Genomic DNA, 19,260 nt, shown 5'->3' with positions numbered 1-19,260 from the left:
GCCCCCGCAAGGCATTTTGGGATTGCCGGCGGCGCGGCGGGAGCGGCGAGGCCGCAGTGGAGATGGCAAAAATTCAACTTTGACCCCCTCGCCGCGTTGCGGTAACCAATCTGATGTGATATAATGATCCGTCAAGTAAATTGTCCCCATTTTTTTCTAATTTTAGTTCCACATTCTATCGTTCCACAATGGAGGACCTAACTCGTAATTTCCACATCGGGTTTCCCGACTTAATAAAATCTCCTACAGAGACACTGATAAGAGGAAATAGCGTGGAGAAAAGTCTCTGAAATTGTCGGTGGCTCTGCAATGTAGTTATCGCCGTTAGCTACTATCACTGTCCAGTCTGAATAAAAATCATTTTTGCAGTAATCTAGCTCTGAAAATGTTAATAAGCTGCCTAGCTAGGCTAACTAATGTGTAGCTATAGTGAGTAACAACAAACAATAACAAACAAAAAAAAATCTTCCTAATGTATTAGTTGCTAGTTGTTCGTTTCTACCAGCCACCTAGCTAGCTAATCAGATACAACTTTGAAGGAATTATCTGGCTAATTCGTCAGACAATGTTTTTGTTGTTGGTTGTAGACATTAAACAGCCTAGCTAGGCAGCTGACTAACATCTTTCAGATCTAGGTTACTGCAAAATGATTTTTATTCAGACAGGACAATGAATATGAAACACGATATTAAACCCGGTCAACATTTAACGAACACAACTGTCTGTCAAAAATAGGTGACACGCCCACAAACAGCCGACTGTGGAGACGCGGCGCGGCGACAGGCGGCCGTCGCCGCATATAGTGTGGTTTCAGCATAAGGCTGAAGCCACACTATACGCGGCCCCGCCGCGAGGCGGAGCCGCCTCCATTCATTTTGAATGAGAGGTGGTGGCCAGACCCCGCAAGGCATGTTGGGATTGCCGGCGGCGCGGCGAGATGCGGCGAGGCCGCGGGGGAGATGGAAAAAATAAAAACTTTGACCCCCTCGCTGCGTCGCGGTAACCAATCTGATTTGATCTAATGATCCGTCAAGTAAATTGTCCCTATTTTTTTCTAATTTTAGTTCCACATTCTATCGTTCCACAATGGAGGACCCAACTCGTAATTTCCGTATCGGGTTTCCCAACTTAATAAAATCTCCTACAGAGACATTGATAAGAGGAACGCAGGGTGGAGAAAAGTCTCTGGAATTGTCGGTGGCTCTGCAATGTAGTTATCGCCGTTAGCTACTATCACTGTCCAGTCTGAATAAAAATCATTTTTGCAGTAACCTAGCTCTGAAAAATGTTAATAAGCTGCCTACCTAGGCTGTCTAATGTTGAATAGTATTCAAAATGATTTAAACATTATTATTTTTGCAAGCAATTGACGTATTATTTTGTATTAGTTAAAACCATCACAGGTAACAGCTGGTAAACACAACACCATCTTGAGGTTAGTGAATCCTCACTCACACCATCACTACCCCATAATGCTGCTGGATAAAAGCCAGGTGCATGGGTTTCCAGCTTGCCTCTCACCTTCTTGTTGGAGCTCCGGCTCCGAGGGAGCATGTAAATGTCCTCCATCTCTTTCTGCTTCTCCTCCTCCTCTAACTTCCTCCTCTGATCCTCTGGGATGATGTCATCCCAGTCCCTTGAGGGCGGAGCCTCCAGCTCGGGAGTGCCCTCATCCATGGTGGCAAAGTTGGCCACCTGCCAGGGGGGTTAAGGTGGGGAAGTTAGAGAATGCAACTAAATAGACACTTTATTGTTCACAAAATTTAGAAATCTGCACATTACCTTAAACTGGGAGAGCAGCTCGTCGGTGGCGTTCGACCCCTGGTCACTCTCTCTGGTCTCAGCCAGCCGCAGGATCTCATCAATGTCCATTTCCTGCATCAGGGAGCACGGTTCATCATGAACAGTGCAGAACATTATCACTACATCAAATAACAATTAACACAGCAGGCAGTATGGCCACCTTGTCATGAAACTTATGATCAGAATTCATTAGGGCTGGATTTTGTGCTAGGCACTGTCATGCGTGGGGCCTAGTTTGACTTGCTTCAAGAAATTTCTCACTGTATAATGGCACAATCAGTGAAACGTTACCCATCATGAGTTGCTTGGAGTAATAGCCTCAGCTAAGCATACAGATGACAAAAATAAGGTGGCAAATCAATATTTAGATGTTTTTCACTTTTTCTGAATTAGCGAATGTAAGCTGGTTTGCACAGAAGATTATTCTGACTATGAAGTTAAAGCTAAGTACCCAAACTGCATCACCTGCTTAGTCCATTGCAAATATAATGAGGTCTATAATGTTTGGCATCAAGACATTTTTTCTTGATTTGGCTCTGTACACCATGATTTTAGATTTGTAATCAAACAATTCACATGTGGCTAAAGTGCACTTTGTCAGGTATTATTTAGGGGTATTTTTTATACATTTTGGTTTCGCCACATAGAAATTGTGGCACTTTTTATGAACGGACCCCCATTTCAAGGCATCATATTTGGGACAAATGCCGTCATAAGTGTTTCCAATTAGTCAGGTGTGTTCAATTCCTTCCTTAGTGCAGGTATAAGAAAGCTTTCAGTATCTAGTTTTGATTCTAGCCTTTTGAATTCCATTGGAATCTGTTGTTGGCGTTTGTCAACATGAACACCAGAGTTGTGCCAATGAAAGGCAAGGAAGCCATTATGAGCCTGAGAAATAAAAACAAAAGTAACAGACAGGTCAAACCTTAGGATAACCGAAATCAAGTTTGGAACATCACTAAGAAGTCTAGTTCTTCTTCTGATTCTGAGTCTTCTTTGGTCTACCAGGCTCTTCCTCTTCTTAATGACTTTCCAAACAGTTGATTTTGGTTAGAAGCTTGTTGCTTTAAAGTTTTAATTTCACTTCCTTTCACTGATTCGTCTCCAACTTAATGTTCCCCAACAAGTTTCTTAATGTTCTGTTTCTTCACATCTTTCACAGTCGTTTACCATATTACGAACCAAGCAATGAGAGCAGTGCCTGCTTCCAAATATACAATTGTCCCTTAAGAAAACATCCACAAGTCCCGCCCTCCTCAGCAACTGTTGCTATGTACGACAAAAGCAGATGGAGTCAAGCTGACAGTTTGAATGAATTACTGCAAGAAACAGATGGTTTTTGGAAATATAATCCAAGTATAATCTACTTCGAAAAGTAGTTTGGCTTGATACAATCATTGACAATATACAATTCGAAGAAACATCAAACTGTGGAAATATTGAAAAATGATTATGCACCTTTTAAAAGGGTTTAGTTTGTTTTATGGTGTGGCAATATTACACCCTTACAGGGTTGGGGAAGGTATCATTCAGTTTTCTATTGATAAAATGCTAGAAATAATTGTCAGCCATTAGCTAATGATGAGTGGTTGGAATAAAAATACTATGGCAAGGTTTACAAAAAAGTAGCAAAAGAAGCGCTAGCTAATGTTTATAGAGCTAGTTTGACCCAACGTTAGTCTAACTTTTTCTAGATGTAGGGCTAAGCCCAATTTACGCTACAACATAGCGGGAGATTAAACCTACATAGGCTAAATCATGTGCAATATCAACCTATTCTGGCACTTGTATTTATACTTCCTTTCTTTTTGATCTTATCTTTTCTTATTTCATTTAATATTTTTTATATTGTTTTACTAGGTTATCCTTTCGCCAACACAAGGACTATCGCAGCCTAAAGTTCAGCATTTCATGCCAGCAAACTGCCTATCTCCCGAATTGTTAATAGTGCATTTGACAAATAAACTTTGATTTAATCACTCAGCTAACTATAGCTAATAGCTAATAGACTAGATATTTTATCTTATTGTATTGACAGGCAGACTCACCTATAGCTTACCTTCAAGCAAATGTATGTGTGCCTGTATATCGTATTGACATTAAACTGTTGTATACAAAGTTTTATCTGCGACAGACACTTCTCAAAGTTTGACTTCAGCTCAGGGAATGGAATAAAAATCATCTCCCCCCCCCCCCCCCAGACAGTCAAGATAACACATTTATGTTTTGTTACTTGTAGATAGTTTGTTTTCACTGTCACCTACAATTTGTAGACAATGAGAGCAAGATGTTGGAGGAAGTCATACATAGCAACCATTTCTAAGCATAGATTGGTGGACTACAGTGTCAATCATGAATTTGCTAACAGCCTATTATCTTTCATTTATCTTAAATATAGCATTACTTGCTACCATCTAAATAACTTGGGACTGACATGGCTTTAATTTACTAATGCACAAACTCGGGAACACAAAAGGAATCAGTAAAAATATGCACTTGTTTGGTCGCACATAGATTTTTTTTGACTCGTGTTGTTGGTTAAGTGAGGCCAGACTGTGAATGTATTTCAGAAAAACAAACTCCTTTGTGTAGCAGACCTGCGGTTCTGACTCCTCGCCCTCTGGTTCCTTGAAGAGCTCCTCTGCTCCAAATTTCAAAATGGCTGTCAGCTCCTCCTTGTTAAATGGATTTGAGCTGTAAAATACAGACAAAAGGAGTATGTGACAGGATCAATCTGGATGGGTGGGCCATGCATACCAGATCTAGAACTGTAAAGAAAACATTTGTGTGGACAAAAACTAAGAAAATAATTTTTAATTCAACTAATTAAGTGAGAAATTCCCATAAAGTTCAACAGTTGAGGCAAAAAGTTTACATAAACCTAGGCTAAAGACATTCAAACTCAATTTTTCATAACTCTGCACATTTCATGTTACCATCAATTAGGGTATCTACTTTATTTTCATAAGAGGTCATTTCAAAATAATAGCTAAGCGACAGATTTATTTAAGCTTTTATGTACTATATCAGATTTTCAGTGGGTCAAAAGTTTACATACACTTTGTTAGTATTTGGTGGCACTGCCTTTGAATTGCTTAATTTGAATCAAACTCTTGGGGTAGCCTTCCACAAGCTTCTCACAATACTTTACCGGAATTTTTGCCCATTCCTCCTGACAGGACTGGTGTAACTCAGTCAAGTTTGTGGGCCTCCTTGCTTGGAAATGCCTTTTCAGTTCAGTCCACAAATCTTCTATGGGATTCAGGTCAGGGCTTTGTGATGGCCAATACTTTCACTTTGTTGTCTTTAAGCCATTTTGTTACAACTTTGTTACGTCCTGCTGGAAGACCCAGTTGCAAACAAGTTTTAACTTTCTAGCTGATGTCTTGGTGTTGCTTCAGTATTTCTAGATAATTCTCCTTCCTCATGATGCCATTTATTTTCTGAAGTGCACCAGTCCCTTTTCCAGAAAAACACCCCCACAACATAATGCTGGCATCCCCATGCTTCACAGTTGGGATGGTGTTTTTCGAATGAAAAGCCTCACCCTTTTTCCTCCATACATAGCGCTGATCATTATGGTCAAACAGTAGAATTTTTGTTTTATCTGACTAGATAACATTCCTCACTACCACTCCTGGTGATAACCTGCAAACTTCATTCTGGTTTTTATGCCTGTCTTGGAGTAAGAGCTTCTTCCTTGCGCCACAGCCTTTCAGGCCATGACGATGTAGGATTCTCTTAATGGTGGATGTAGATACTTTAGTACCTGATGCCTCCAACTCCTTCACCAGTTCCTTTGTTGTTGTTTCAGGGTTCAGCTGAACCTTTCTGACCAAAGTTCGTTTAGCCCTGAGAGTTAATTTGTCCCTCCTTCCTGAACAATGGAGTGTCTATGTGGTCCCAAGATTTTTATATTTGCATACAGTTGCACAGATGCTTGTGGTACCTTCAGTTGTTTGTAAATTGCTCTTAAGGAGGAACCGAACAATTTTTTTTCGGAGGTCATGGCTGAGTTGCTTGGATTTTCCCATAGTATCAAGGGCACAATGACAGTGGCTCTAAAGGTAGGGCCTTAAATACTGCCACAGGTGCCAATTAACTCCCAATTAATTCCTAATTATGACAATTGGCAAATTAAAAGCTTATAAAAAATCATTACATTAATTTCTGGAATCTTCCAGACCGTTTAAAGAGACAGTCAACTTGGTGTATGTAAACTTTTGACCCGCTGAAATTCTGATATAGTGAATTAAAGCTGAAATAAATCTGTCTCTAATCGATAGGTTTAAAATGACTTCTGATGTGAACACAGTAGATGCCCTAATCGACTTGCCAAAAGAAATGTATGCAAACATGAATTGTGCGGAGTTGTGAAAAACTGAGTTTGAATATCTATAGCCTAGGTGTATGTAAACTTTGGCCTCAACTGTATGATGATTTTTCAATTAATGAATTGAACCAAAATTCTTTTCCTGAAATGACTGAACAGAAATGTCACTGAACCTCAACACTGGTTTTAGCTGCACCCAGAAGCAGACAGGGCCCCTGACCGCTCTATTCTCTCACTTTGAGTTCCCTGAGTGGTTGTCCAGTACAGTGCGTCCAGTTGTGTCCATTCTCTGTATGACAAGATGGTCCAACACCATCTTCTTCTTGGCTCTTTCAATTATGTCCTCCTCCACCGTTCCCTTGGTTACCAGACGATAAATATTCACCTGCCATGTGAAACAGTTAGTGAGGAAAAATACCCATTCACACCTCGTAGCTCAAAGAAAATCACCTGTTTTCGAACAAAGTTCTAACAAATAGAAGACTATTAAGATGCAGAGAACCTTGTAATGTTCAAGACACTGGATACCCTTAGACTGTAGGCAAAATGATGAGCCTAGATGGGTTGAATCGTGTATTTTCCTAATTGTATGATTTTATGCTACCACCTGAAACCGTGGTAAAATTTAACCCAGTTATTTGCTCATAACCAGTAATGTAGCTCCTACTGAAAACTACTACTACCAACCAGAACCTCAAGAGAAAACTAGCAGAGAGTTCAGTAAGAACCATTTCACTACTTGTAGTAAATTACATTCTGTAGCCTGTTGGCCATACAACCCGCCTCTTTCACTCATCTGGGAATTTAACTGGTCCTTGGGGATAATTGCCTGTTTCTTTTGGCCAATCCTGTGGGCCCTGGCCTGAGCTTGCAGGTCATTCTGTGGGTTCCAGTCAGAGCCAAAGATGACAAATGGACTGCATTTATATAGCGCTTTTATCCAAAGCGCTTTACAATTGATGCCTCTCATTCGCCAGAGCAGTTAGAGGTTAGGGGTTAGGTGTCTTGCTCAAGGACACTTCGACATGCCCAGGCCGGGGTTTGAACCGGCAATCCTCCGACTGCCAGACAACCGGTCTTACCGACTGAGCTATATCGCCCCAGACACAGACAACTGTGTCTGCAGACGCCAGGTTGATTCCAAGGCCTTCGGCTCTTGTGGACAACAGGAAACAGAAGTCCTGGAACACAGACAAACTTTTTGCTCTCAGCAGGGTTGATCTTAACACTAGATGGCACAATCCACAGTCAAAAGGCTTTAGGAATTTGCTTGTTTTTCAAAAACCATTACATTCAATGGCTGTTTATCAAAGAGATTAAAAAATATATATATTCAGTTCAATTTACATTCAGATGATAATGCATGCTGCAGAATTGAAATATGAGTCTGTCATAGCAAAGCTAAGCAATAGATTTGCCCATACGTCAGCACTACTACCATAATATATTCATAAAACAAGTCAATGGCCAAGATATACAGGGCAGAATGCCACAAATGATACATGAACATGTGCCTGAAAATAGTCCCCAACTCTGCCATCTCCCAACTCCATATCTCAGAAGCCTGCTCTGTTGTAGGACACAAGGTTAAGTTGTGTTATTTTGGTGCAGGAGTTTTTAAGTATTTAAACACTTCTACCTAAATGCCAGATGGACACTGTTGTGCATTTCCTGAGCACATGCAATTGGTGTACCTGCTTGTCATAAGCATTGGTGAGATTCTAATTATTTGTGGAGTGCAGCAGGCATATATTCCTGGATTCTAAGATAGGCACACATGGATAGAATCATAAACAATATCTGTTTTCTGTTAGCAAAAAGGAAGTATCACTCCATACCTCTGAACCTTCGGCATTAAAGTGGTCGAGTGCCTGTTTTCTAATCTCTCCTTTAATCGACCCGTCCAGACGCTGAAGGAGAGGGGAGGAAAGAGACAGATCGGCTTTTGGCTTCACGCTGGATACAGTCCTGTGGGGCTCCCCCAGTCAGCAACACTAAACTGCTAAACCGTGAGGCAGAACGAGCCGTGCTCCAAACCCACAGCGGTATTTTCCTACATAATATCAGCCCGCAAACCTGGTAAAGGCACGCCTGTTAGTCAGCACATTGTTGCTGCTATAAAGTCAGCTTGAATCCATACACTCACATCACTGGAGATCCAGCCTTACCAGTTTCCATTAAAAATAACCTGAGAATAAAAATAACCTTGGGCGCTATCACAGACCCCCAAGCATGCATCCCACACCACTGACACACGCTAGGAGTCAACAACCCCAGCCCTTGCTTTTAAACAGGTCTTCTTGCCCTGCCTCTTGAAGCGCCGGATGATCACCATTACTTACATTATATCATTCTTTTTCCTAAAAGCATGTCACCCATTTCTACAGTCGGACATTTTTCCCCTGGTTTGGCCCTTAGCTCTAAGATACAGCTGTGGTGCCCCAGGCCTGAGATTTGAACCTGCAACCCCCAGGTGTTCACAGCTCACTTGATTTGTTAAGATGTCCCTTGCCAAAAAGTACAGGATTCAGAGGGCAGTAACTCCATTTTTGTGTAGATCTGTTATGCTTCTTTTACAGGAAATAGTTTTAACTGAGGTTAAAATGTTAAGATATTGGTAAAGGGACAACCCTCTCTCAGGACCTGGAATAGTTACAGCCAAAATGTGACAGCCTCTCCAAAAATTTATATACCTGGAGCACCATGACCCAACTATAGGTGTAGGTAAAAGCAGATGCTTTCTGTACCTGGAAGGGGTAGCGTTTGAAGGCCAGGTACTCTGCAAGGATGTCTAGCATTCGGACCATCTGAGAGAAGATGAGCACACGGTTGCCCCTCTCCCGTAGTCTGGTTAGTAGCTTATCCAAAAGAACCAGCTTCCCACTGCCCCGCACAATGTTCTGCAACATCAGGAGGAGACAGTCACACACACTATTTACAGTGTCATTCATGGTCATGTATACAGTCACTCATATGCTCAAACACGGAAACGGTTAGAGTTAGGGTCATACAAACTGTCACGATCACAGTATTGACCATGGTACAAACAGACACAGTCATACACACCATAGCATGCATGGACACGGTCGTAGTCCTGCACAGGGATGCACAAAGGACATGTTCTCACACAGTCACACACAGGGTCACTGTCACAGGCCAGATATGACAACAACTGCAACTGGGTGAAAATGCGGACAACTATACAACTGGTGGCTCAATTCGGGCCTGAAACCTGCAGCCCTCCACTGCCATACGCCCACCTGCAGATGCTCCTGTTGGGTGGGGCTGTCTACATCTTCAGGCTGTTTGATGAGATAACCGTGGTTACAGCACTTCTTCAGCTCCATGACAATGTTGAGGAATCCAGAAGAGCTCCCACGAGTACCCTTAGACAGAGCTCTGTAGTTCCGAGTCAGGATCCACCTTCAGGAGAGAGGGACTTTCGATAACCTGTCTGATTATCCTATACATTTCTATAAATCTACACAGAGAAAAGGACTTCCAGTAACCTGTCTAATTCTCATATACATCTATATAAATCCGCAGTAGAGAAGGGCTTTCAGTAACCTGTCTGATTATCGTATACATTTACATAAATCTGCAGGGAGAGAAGGACTTTCAGTAACCCGTCTGATTATCATATACTTTTATTTAAATCTGCAGGGACACAAAGACTTTCAGTTACCTGTCAGATTATCACATACATTTATATTAATGTGCAAGCACAGCACGTGTCGGTGTACGTGGCCATCATACTTGTAAAACTGCTTCTGCTGCGCAGTCATGTCAACGCGGAGGATCTGCTCCACCTTGGCGGGTAGAGACTTCTCCACATCTTTCTTCACCCTCCTTAGCAGGAAAGGTTCTAGCACCTTGTGCAGGCTCTGATAGCCATTCTCCCTACCCTTACCATGTTCGTCCTCAAAGTCTTCCCATGACTCAAACCTGTAGAACGTAAAGACCAGGAGGGCTTGAGGTTTCTTTACTGTATACCATTTGTCATGTAAATTACCTCTGAAACATACATTTTCTGGGATTTTCATCAATCGAAACAAATTTGAACACTGCCATTAACCATTACAACAAATGCAGATTTACACCCCCCCCCCCAACCCCAGTGTAAGACTTTGATCACAGGTGCACTGTGGAAATTATAGTCCCTTACTTGTCAGGCATTAGGAAGTGCAGCAATGACCAGAGTTCCTTGAGGGAGTTCTGCAAGGGGGTCCCCGTGATCAGAAGCCTGTGGTTGGACCTGAAATCCATCAGGGTTTTATACAACAGGGAGTCGTCATTCTTTAGTCTGTGTGCCTCATCCACACCAAGGAAGGCCCAGTTTATACTACCCAAAACGCCCTGCAGGGGAGAGAAGGGGTTGGTAGGGCATGCAAAATTAGTGCAAATTCACTGACAATAACCATCAGGATTATGTTTTATTTGTTATAACCATGGCTGTCCTTCCACATACCTTGTCTTTCAGCAGAATTTCATAGGTGGTCAAAAGTGCATTGAACCGTATCCTCTTTGTCTGCTGGTTTACCCACTCATAGTCACGGATCTGGTCAAAAAAATTTAATCTAAGAATCAAATAGTGAAATAAACAACGAACCCATCACTTTACAATTGTCACCTTCCCAAAGTCCCAAAGTCACAAGGAGCAAAATCAACAGACAACATAGCACAAGTTGCTTTATGCATGTGAAGTATAAACATTTCTGAATGTTTTTAGGACCAAATACAAGTAGCACATGTTGTGCAGCCATGGTGAGGGTCAAGGCCATACCGTCTTCCTGCTCATGACGTCGCCAAGGTAGACCACCACGTTCATGTCAGGGGCCCAGGTGTCGAACTCCCTCTGCCAGGAGGTGAGGGTGGACAGGGGCACTACCAGCAGGAAGGGCCCATAAAGCTGGTGCTGGTGGAACAGGTATGACAGAAAGGAGATGGTCTGGATGGTCTTCCCCAGGCCCATCTCGTCAGCCAGTAACACACTGTTGCACCTGCGAGGCGAAAGAACACGTCAGAGCAGCTGCCAAAATGCAGGAAGAAGACAGCTACAGGAGAACTACAGGAAACCCATACCAGTCACAGGAAACGACAGTCACAGAAAACCTTCATTGCTAACTAGAAGAACTACAGGCAACTCAAAGCAAACAGAAGAACTACATCAACAGGAATTTGGTACAGGTTTGATTATTGCCTCCTTTTTGTTCAATGACTAAAATCTCATTTGTTTCTCCCTCTCCCAGTCAAATTCATATCTATAATGATTTATTGGTAGGAAATTATTTTTTAATATTTCCAAATAGCACTGCAACACTAGGTACAATACTGTTTGTTCCTTGCTCCCCTCTTTGCTTTTGCCCTCTCCATCTCTCAGAACTACATTTGCTTGCATATTAAGTGCTGACAAATCATATGTTGCTATTTGAATCTTGGTATTGTATTTATAATAAGCTGTGTTCTGGGTGCGAAGGACTACTGATGATATATATTTGAGCACAAGGTGTCAATCACCTGCCTATATCATTATTAGTTTTTTAAATATGGTATCAGTACTCATTTTTTTTATCTGGAACAAATTCTCCTTTGCACACCACTCTTCATTACGGGTGTATTATTCATGGAATTCCAGGTTCACCAAGACTTCTGAAAGGGATCCCTATATAAATGTCAAAAGATTCCCTTACATAAAGGATATGATGTAGCACTCTTCTACAGAGCGTGCAACACTCTGACTGGTACCTGCACCAGGAATGAGCAAGCCAGTTCAGGCCAGCTAGCTGATAATCTCGCAGCTCCAGATTCTCCCCTCCAATGTAAGATGGCTGCTTCTTCAAAGTGACAAACCTCGGCCTCTGTTTTAAAACCTGGAACCAAGACAAGGCTTTTCACTTATTTTACAATCTAAGAGCTTATAGAGTACATTGGTCTTATCACTTCTTCAATAAATACTGAGCTTCTTAGCAAGAATGGACTACAAATTGCAGATGCTATCAGTTTGGATTTAAAGTTATCTATGATGCTAGTTTACCTAATTAATAAACTACATAAATTCTTAAATAAAAAGTGACAAGACAGAAAATTTTAAGGAGGAGTTCCTGGCCAAGTTGAGATCTGACTCACTTTGCAGTCTTTGGAAGGGATGGTTTTGCTGTTATTGCGGTTGTTGAAGCTGTCGATACAGTGCTGGAACTTCTTGCCAATGAGCGCTCCATCCTCCCAGCTACACTCTGCATAGGGCAGACCCATCCACTTACACAGGTACTCTGGCTCGTTGGAAGAGGACGACGTCTTATGACTGTGTGCTGCCAGGGGTAAACAGTGTCTGAAGGGACAAATTGTTTTTAAACCTGCTGTCTAAATTTCAAATGCTATAAGTTCCTAACTTCTAGCTTTCATACCATTTTATTTTTTAAACTGAGTTTACGGGCAATCTATTATAAATATTTTGTATATAACCAAAGCTGAATTATGCAAATTGTCATTCTAAAATGTGTATGTAATAAACTGACCATCAGACTTTCAAATTCTTTCACAAGGTCCAAAGTAAGAGAAAACTGCATCTGCAGTTATTGATGTGAAGAGTGCTAATTCATTTTTATAACCTCTAACACAGTTCAGGCCAAAAATTTGCATACACCTAGGCTAAAGGCATTCAAACTCGGTTTTTCACAACTCCGCACATTTCATGTTACCATACACTTCTTTTGGCAAGTCAATTAGTGCATCTACTTTATTTCCATAAGAGGTCATTTCAAAATAATAGCTAAAAGACAGATTTATTTCAGCTTTTATGTACCATATCAGATTTTCAGTGAGTCAAAAGTTTAAATACACTTCGTTAGTATTTGGTGGCACTGCCTTTTAATTGCTTAACTTGAATCAAAACACTTGGGGTAGCCTTTCACAAGCTTCTCACAATACATTGCCGGAACTTTTGCACATTCCTCATGACAGAACTGGTGTAACTCAGTCAGGTTTGTGGGCCTCCTTGCTCAGACACGATTTTTCAGTCCAGTCCACACATTTTCTATGGGATTCAGGTCAGGGTATGGTGATGGTCACTCCAAATACTTTCATTTTGTTGTCTGTAAGCCATTTTGTTACAACTTGGAAGTATGCTTAGGATCATTGTCCTGCTGGAAGTGCCAGCTGCGACAAAGTTTTTTAACTTTCTAGCTGATGTCTTGAGGTGTTGCTTCAGTATTTCTAGATAATCCTCCTTCCTCGTGATGCCATCTATTTTCTGAAGTGCACCAGTCCCTTTTCCAGCAAAACACCCCCATAACATGATGCTGCCACCCCCATGCTTCACAGTTGGGATGGTGTTCTCCTGATTAAAAGCCTCAACCTTTTTCCTCCATACATTGCGCCGATCATTATGGCCAAACGGTTTTTTTTCATCTGACCAAGGAACACGCCTCCAAAACGCCAGGTCTTCGTCCTGGTGAGCACCTGCAAGCTTTTTTTATGCTGGTCTTGGAGTAGGGGCTTCTTCCTTGCACGACAGCCTGTCGTGCAAGCCAGCTGAACCTTTCCGACCAAAGTTCATTCAGACCTGGGAGTTAATGTGCTTCCTTCCTGAACGATGAGTGGTCTCAAGATTTTTATATTTGCATACAATTGTTTGTACAGGTGCTTATGGTAACTTCAGTTGTTTGGAAATTGCTCCTAAGGAGGACATTTCTGAGGTCCTGCTTGGATTTTCCTGTGGTATCAAGGGCAAAAAGGCCGTGGCTCTAAAGGTAGGGCTTTAAATACAGCTATAGGTGCCAATTAACTCCCAATTAACTTCTAATTATGACAATTGGCCAATCAGAGGCTCCTGAAAAGTCATTACATCAATTTCTGGAATTTTCCAGACTGTTTAAAGAGACAGTCATCTTGGTGTATGCAAACATTTGACCCACTGGAATTCTGATATAGTGAATTAGAGCTGAAATAAATCTGTCTCTAATCAATTGTTTTACAATTACCTCTGATGTGAACAAAGTAGATGCCCTCATTGACTTCCCAAAATAAATGTAAATGTACACTAACTTTAGCCTAGGTGTATGTAAATCTTTGGCCACAACTGTAAATGGTTAAAGTCGGACAGATATTTGAAATACTGTATCATTATTAATATTCTATACCATTGCAAAATTGTTTGTAAATGGTTTAAAAATGTTTTTTTTAATGATAAAAATGTATACTTTTGGACATATCACAAAAATGTTTCTATCATGTTACTATGGAGGTCGGATACTGTGTGGGCGGGGTCGAGGGCGTACTGCTTGCGTTTTGAGTGACAGCTAGTGGGCGGACCGTCTGAAAATGTTGACTGTGACAGCCATCAAGATAAAATAATAGGGTGACAGGCTACATTTCAGTAGATAGGTAAAGCTAAATGAGTTGTCATATTGCACAAAGTCAACAAATCTCCATAGCTAGCTAGATAAATAATATTTGGCTTTCCTGAACTGTTGCTTTATATTTCGTGTGATAATTATGTTGATGCTAAGATTGCTTTTCAGCTATCCCAGCTAACGTTAGCAAATGTAGCTGTTGGCTATCCTCCTTGTAAGCCAGGCAAATTTAATTCATACACTCAGTAATTATACATCCAAAATATAATATAAGAAACTTACTTTGTGGTTATCTTCCGTACTGCTCTGTACTGTGCTTGATCGAATTCTGGGGACTGCTCAACGTATTTTTCAGTTGCATTCTATCATGAATTTTTTCATTATAGCTATTTGCTAAAGTTGCTATATGGTGCTAGTCAACTACAGCCTTGGTCGAAGTGATAATACCATGCCATTCTCAGAATAATATACATTTTCTTCTATTTTGTACCGCATAGGAAAAGTACATGTGCTTTAAATACATACATTAAAAGACATTTTGGATATTTTAACAGGCACAGTTGCGAGCGAGCCTGTTACCAACAATATCCGTTAATCGCGCTATTGAGAGCGAAGTTGCGAGCGAACCTGTTTCCAACAATCTTTCTATCGCTCTGTATAGCAATAAATGCAGATCCCATGCAGCAGTTGTCATGTCATCTTTACAAGAAAACACAACGCAGACAACCCCGCTACAACTGGACAGTGGGGACTGATCCAGGGTTCAGTAACAGTTCTTTGCAAAATCCACTCTGTTTTTGCGCCAAATTCAAAAAGTTGTCTGATTTAAAATGCAGACTGTAGACTCTTGTGTTGTTTGACACTAATGAACCTGATAAAAATTCTACCCATTTGTTTTTTACATCTGTGTCCTTCGGGACTGCGTGTAGTGAGACAGTATTTGTGCATCCTTCAACACAACAATGCTGCCTGCAAGGTGCCATGTTTGCCAGACTTGACAGTGGCAAATGGAGCCTAGCCCTCAATGTCAATCATAAGCAAATACACGCTGTGATAGGCTGCATGCAAATGAGACCGCTTCCTGACGTCAAGAAGCAGCAATTTTTAAAATGTGGGGAAAAAGCACAGTAGGTGGCGCAGTGATTTTTAAAACACCAATTTCTATAAATAAAAACAAAAAATTTGACAGCTGACACTGCCTATTTTACCACCAAGGGTAGTACAAAACATAAGCGAAGCAATTTCAGTCCGACTTTAAAACAGGACAGTTATGAATGACCATTTTATGATGTGATTTTGTGGTTATGAATGGTCAGGTTATGGTCAGAAGGATCACTCACAGGGAAAATCAGATGGGCCCTGGGTCTTCCCTGTCTTAGTTGCTGTTTGGGAAAAAAAATGTTATCCCACATTGTGGTTCACATCAGTCATGTTACAGAATACAACACTCAAATTCAGCTTCTGCAGGACAGAATATTCAGAAGACTATTCATCAGTTTTAGCTCAAAAAGAAAAGAAAGAGCAATTAAATACAATCACTAAAATCATTCAGAAAAATAAACCTTTTCAGCTCCACTTCTTTAATAAAGAGGAGCATACTGCAGCATACAAGCATTCCATAACCTAGATAAAAGCATCCAGATAAATAGATAAAAGCATCCAGTACCACCTCTTGCCACTTACCAATGACTCTCTCAACAATCTGGAACTGCTTATTGAGGTCAGTTGTCAGTTCCTGCTGACAGTTGTAGTACTCCAAATCCTCAGGGGAAGCTTTTGACAACCTTAGGAAGATCAACACAGATGCTTTGTTTAGCCTCAGTGCTCGCTCATACTGACCCAGGTAATGGCCCAAACACATTAAGTATCAACCCTGGTACTGACCCAGACTAAGCAAGGCCTCAATCCCAGTATCAACACTGGCCCTAACAAAATTAGCTCTCAGTCTAAGTACTCACACAAGCAAGCTAAAACCTCAGACCCGGTATTGATCCAATAAAATTACTGCTTCATACCCTGTACTGACCCAAGCAAAGTAATCCGAGTATTGACCCAGGCAAAGTAAAACCCCTGTCCCCAAATTCCTCTCTCCCCTTCTCACCAGAGACTGAGCTCATCGTTCTTCTTCTTGAAGTTCTCTAGCTTTTTCAGGCCCTTGACCTTCTGCTGGGTAAGAGAATCCATGCACTCCCAGGTGTTGTGGATGTAGGACCAGCCCTTCCACTTGATCAGGAACTGGGGTTCTCCCTCATCTTTCTCTGAGTCAAACCCAGCGCCTGGGTCCCGATTGGCTTCAACAGCATACAGGGTGGTTGCCGCCCCCGTGGCTGCAGGAGCCACCAATGAGAACGTTCAAATCATTTACACACATTTGTTTTACACACAGCTGAATAAAAACCTTCAATGTGTAACCCCCCCCACCCCCAAACTGTACATATGACTACATGTGGTGCTGAGGATCGTGCCCTGGGTCCTGACCTCCTTTATTCCCAATTCTGGTGTCCATGACTTTCTCTATGGTCTCGCTGTCATCGTCCTGCTGCTCCTCCGCCCCATCACCCCCCATCTCAATGAGGTCATCAGAGTCAGTCTCAAAATCATTCTGATCTTCCTTGTAGCTGGGGAGGTGAGGTCAGGGGTCAAATGGACAGGTAGGTGGGTAAACGAGACATGCAGTTACGCACATTGCCTGGCAACTGTCTTTGTCCAAAGGACAACATAGTGTTGTGGTCAAAGTTGATTTGAACACAAATGCAAGTTCAGGGCCTGCATCCATGAAGTGCTTCCTAGCAAAAGCTGATCAATGATCGGTTATGCTGTTCAGCTCATAACTTAAAAGGTTGGGACATGGCCAGTGTAAAGCTGATCCTAGATCAACACTCATACTCTTAGGCACCTTAAGAATGCTTTGAGATGCTTACTTTAGAATACAGGCCCTGACCGCCCACCTCTACAGCAGACTCCCTCCCTAGGAGAGCTGCAGGGTGCATTAGTTCTCATTGTTACCAAGCAACTGATCAATTAAGATCTGTAAAAGCAGTTTACAGCTGTTTCTTACCTGCTTTCTTGGACCTAATCCGTCAGTGGCTTAAAGGACTCTGAGGAGACAGGTAAGATTAACCCCTTACCCTGCGCTCACCTGACTTTCGTCGCCGTTCTTCGCCGAGTTTGTCTTTTTGGAGTGTCTTCATTACAGCAAAAAATATACATGTAATTAATTAAAATCTACACTGCACAAAAGCTGCATGCGTCCTTCAGCAGGCCCTTCTCTCATTCTGGCATGTTTGTGTAGCGATCTAGTACCACTTCTGGCATATACCTTTAGTCTGGACCTTGAGACAGCTTTGAACATCTTACTTAATTAAAAATGTCAATACATCAGTTAATCAAAAAGCCTGCTTTTATCTAAAAGGTATTCTCAATGGGGGAAATAAAATGAAAGGGGTTATTTCAAATTTAAATGACATCACACTTGTGTATGTCAGTATATGCATACATTTTACTTTTTTGAAAATAATCATGCTAATGATTAAGCCATTTTAAGATAATTTTGATAACAAGAGGGGCATTAATCGCAATTGACTGACAAGCAGCAGGATCAACTGGAAGAGCTGTCTGAAGACCAGGCTTCGCTACACCCCTTACCTTCGGGCTGGGAGACGTCTGGATCTAACTTTATTCTCTTCCTGCTCACTGTCTGAACTGCTGGTCTCATCCTCCTCCTCATCCTCCTCCTCCTCTTCATCGTCATTTGAGCCATCATCTTTCCAGGTATTTCTTTCAACACAGAAATACCACAGGTTCACCTTTTGGGATTCCCAGCATCCCCGTACCAGGAAGCACCAGCCCTCTCTATAATTCAGCACCTCCACCCATGCACACGCCTCCGCTTCCTGTTCAGTTTTCACAAGGCTAACCACCTCACTTCCTGTCCTCAGACCTTCTGTTTACCAGCAGCGCATGCAGGAGGCACGAGGTGTAGACCTATATGCACCCCTGGCACATAACATGGAGAGTAGTAGGGACTCCTTTTGAGAGAGAATCTGAGTGTTTCAGATCTATGAGATCTGTATCTAATATTCTGAGGGATCTATAGAATCTGCATCAATAGGCTTCTGATCTGCAAAACTGGCATCAATCTGCTTTAGGCCAACGGAATGTGTACCCAATGAACTTCAGATCGATGGAACCCGAATCCACCAGACTTGGGTTCCACAGAACCTGCATTCACTGAACTTGTCTCAGATGAGCCACGAACATCTGTACAATTGCACACTACCATTCAAATTAGTATGAAAAGGAAGACAAGCAGATGAAACACGACTGAAAAGAAATGCAAAAGGTAGAGCATGTGATTAACTTACTGCAGGCTTGCTGCGAAACCCCATGCCTGTACAATGAGGGAAGTGCGCACAGGCTGAAGACTGGCAGGGAATCACACAGACACATTAAGGACATACTTGCCAACCCTCATTGCCCTATCCTGGGTTCCTCCCAGGCTCACAATTCTCAGAGATTTCTCCCATTTTAGGACAAAATTTGTTTCTCTTTGAAAACGCGCCTTAGAAAATCATTAGGCAGGTGTCAACTCAACTACCTTAACCCAACCCCACCTATTTTTAAAGGTAGACTGATCATCATTGATCTTCAGTCACATCACATTTCACACAATAGAGGTCTGGTAAAATCTATGGCTGCAGCGAGTGCTTCTTGCCCGATTCTATTTTCCCCTCGGTGGTAGTGCGTGGTCCTCAGAAGTAATTGCATCATGGA

At 41.8% G+C, this 19,260-nt stretch overlaps 1 protein-coding gene across 1 annotated transcript; it reads right to left on the bottom strand.

Annotated features, from left to right (window-relative positions):
* Positions 1 to 1,359: 1,359 nt before the first annotated feature.
* LOC118227555 (chromodomain-helicase-DNA-binding protein 2-like) lies at positions 1,360 to 18,714 on the bottom strand. Its single transcript, XM_035418134.1, has 22 exons — positions 18,642 to 18,714; positions 18,132 to 18,430; positions 17,627 to 17,712; positions 16,966 to 17,105; positions 16,589 to 16,814; positions 16,171 to 16,271; positions 15,828 to 15,869; positions 12,263 to 12,444; positions 11,882 to 12,006; positions 10,920 to 11,136; positions 10,605 to 10,694; positions 10,302 to 10,492; positions 9,893 to 10,081; positions 9,397 to 9,559; positions 8,884 to 9,036; positions 7,975 to 8,046; positions 7,245 to 7,317; positions 6,966 to 7,069; positions 6,373 to 6,521; positions 4,401 to 4,497; positions 1,783 to 1,875; positions 1,360 to 1,695 (listed from the first exon to the last, which is right to left on the bottom strand). Exons 1-22 carry the CDS (start codon positions 18,712 to 18,714, stop codon positions 1,375 to 1,377), a joined length of 3,186 nt encoding a protein of 1,061 aa, XP_035274025.1. The 3' UTR covers positions 1,360 to 1,374.
* Positions 18,715 to 19,260: the final 546 nt, after the last annotated feature.

The sequence above is a fragment of the Anguilla anguilla genome, chromosome 5 (assembly GCF_013347855.1).
Source record: "Anguilla anguilla isolate fAngAng1 chromosome 5, fAngAng1.pri, whole genome shotgun sequence".
In the NCBI taxonomy this organism is placed as follows: domain Eukaryota; kingdom Metazoa; phylum Chordata; class Actinopteri; order Anguilliformes; family Anguillidae; genus Anguilla; species Anguilla anguilla.
Note: the sequence above shows the minus strand (reverse complement) of the source record. Positions and strands in the feature narration are given on the sequence as shown.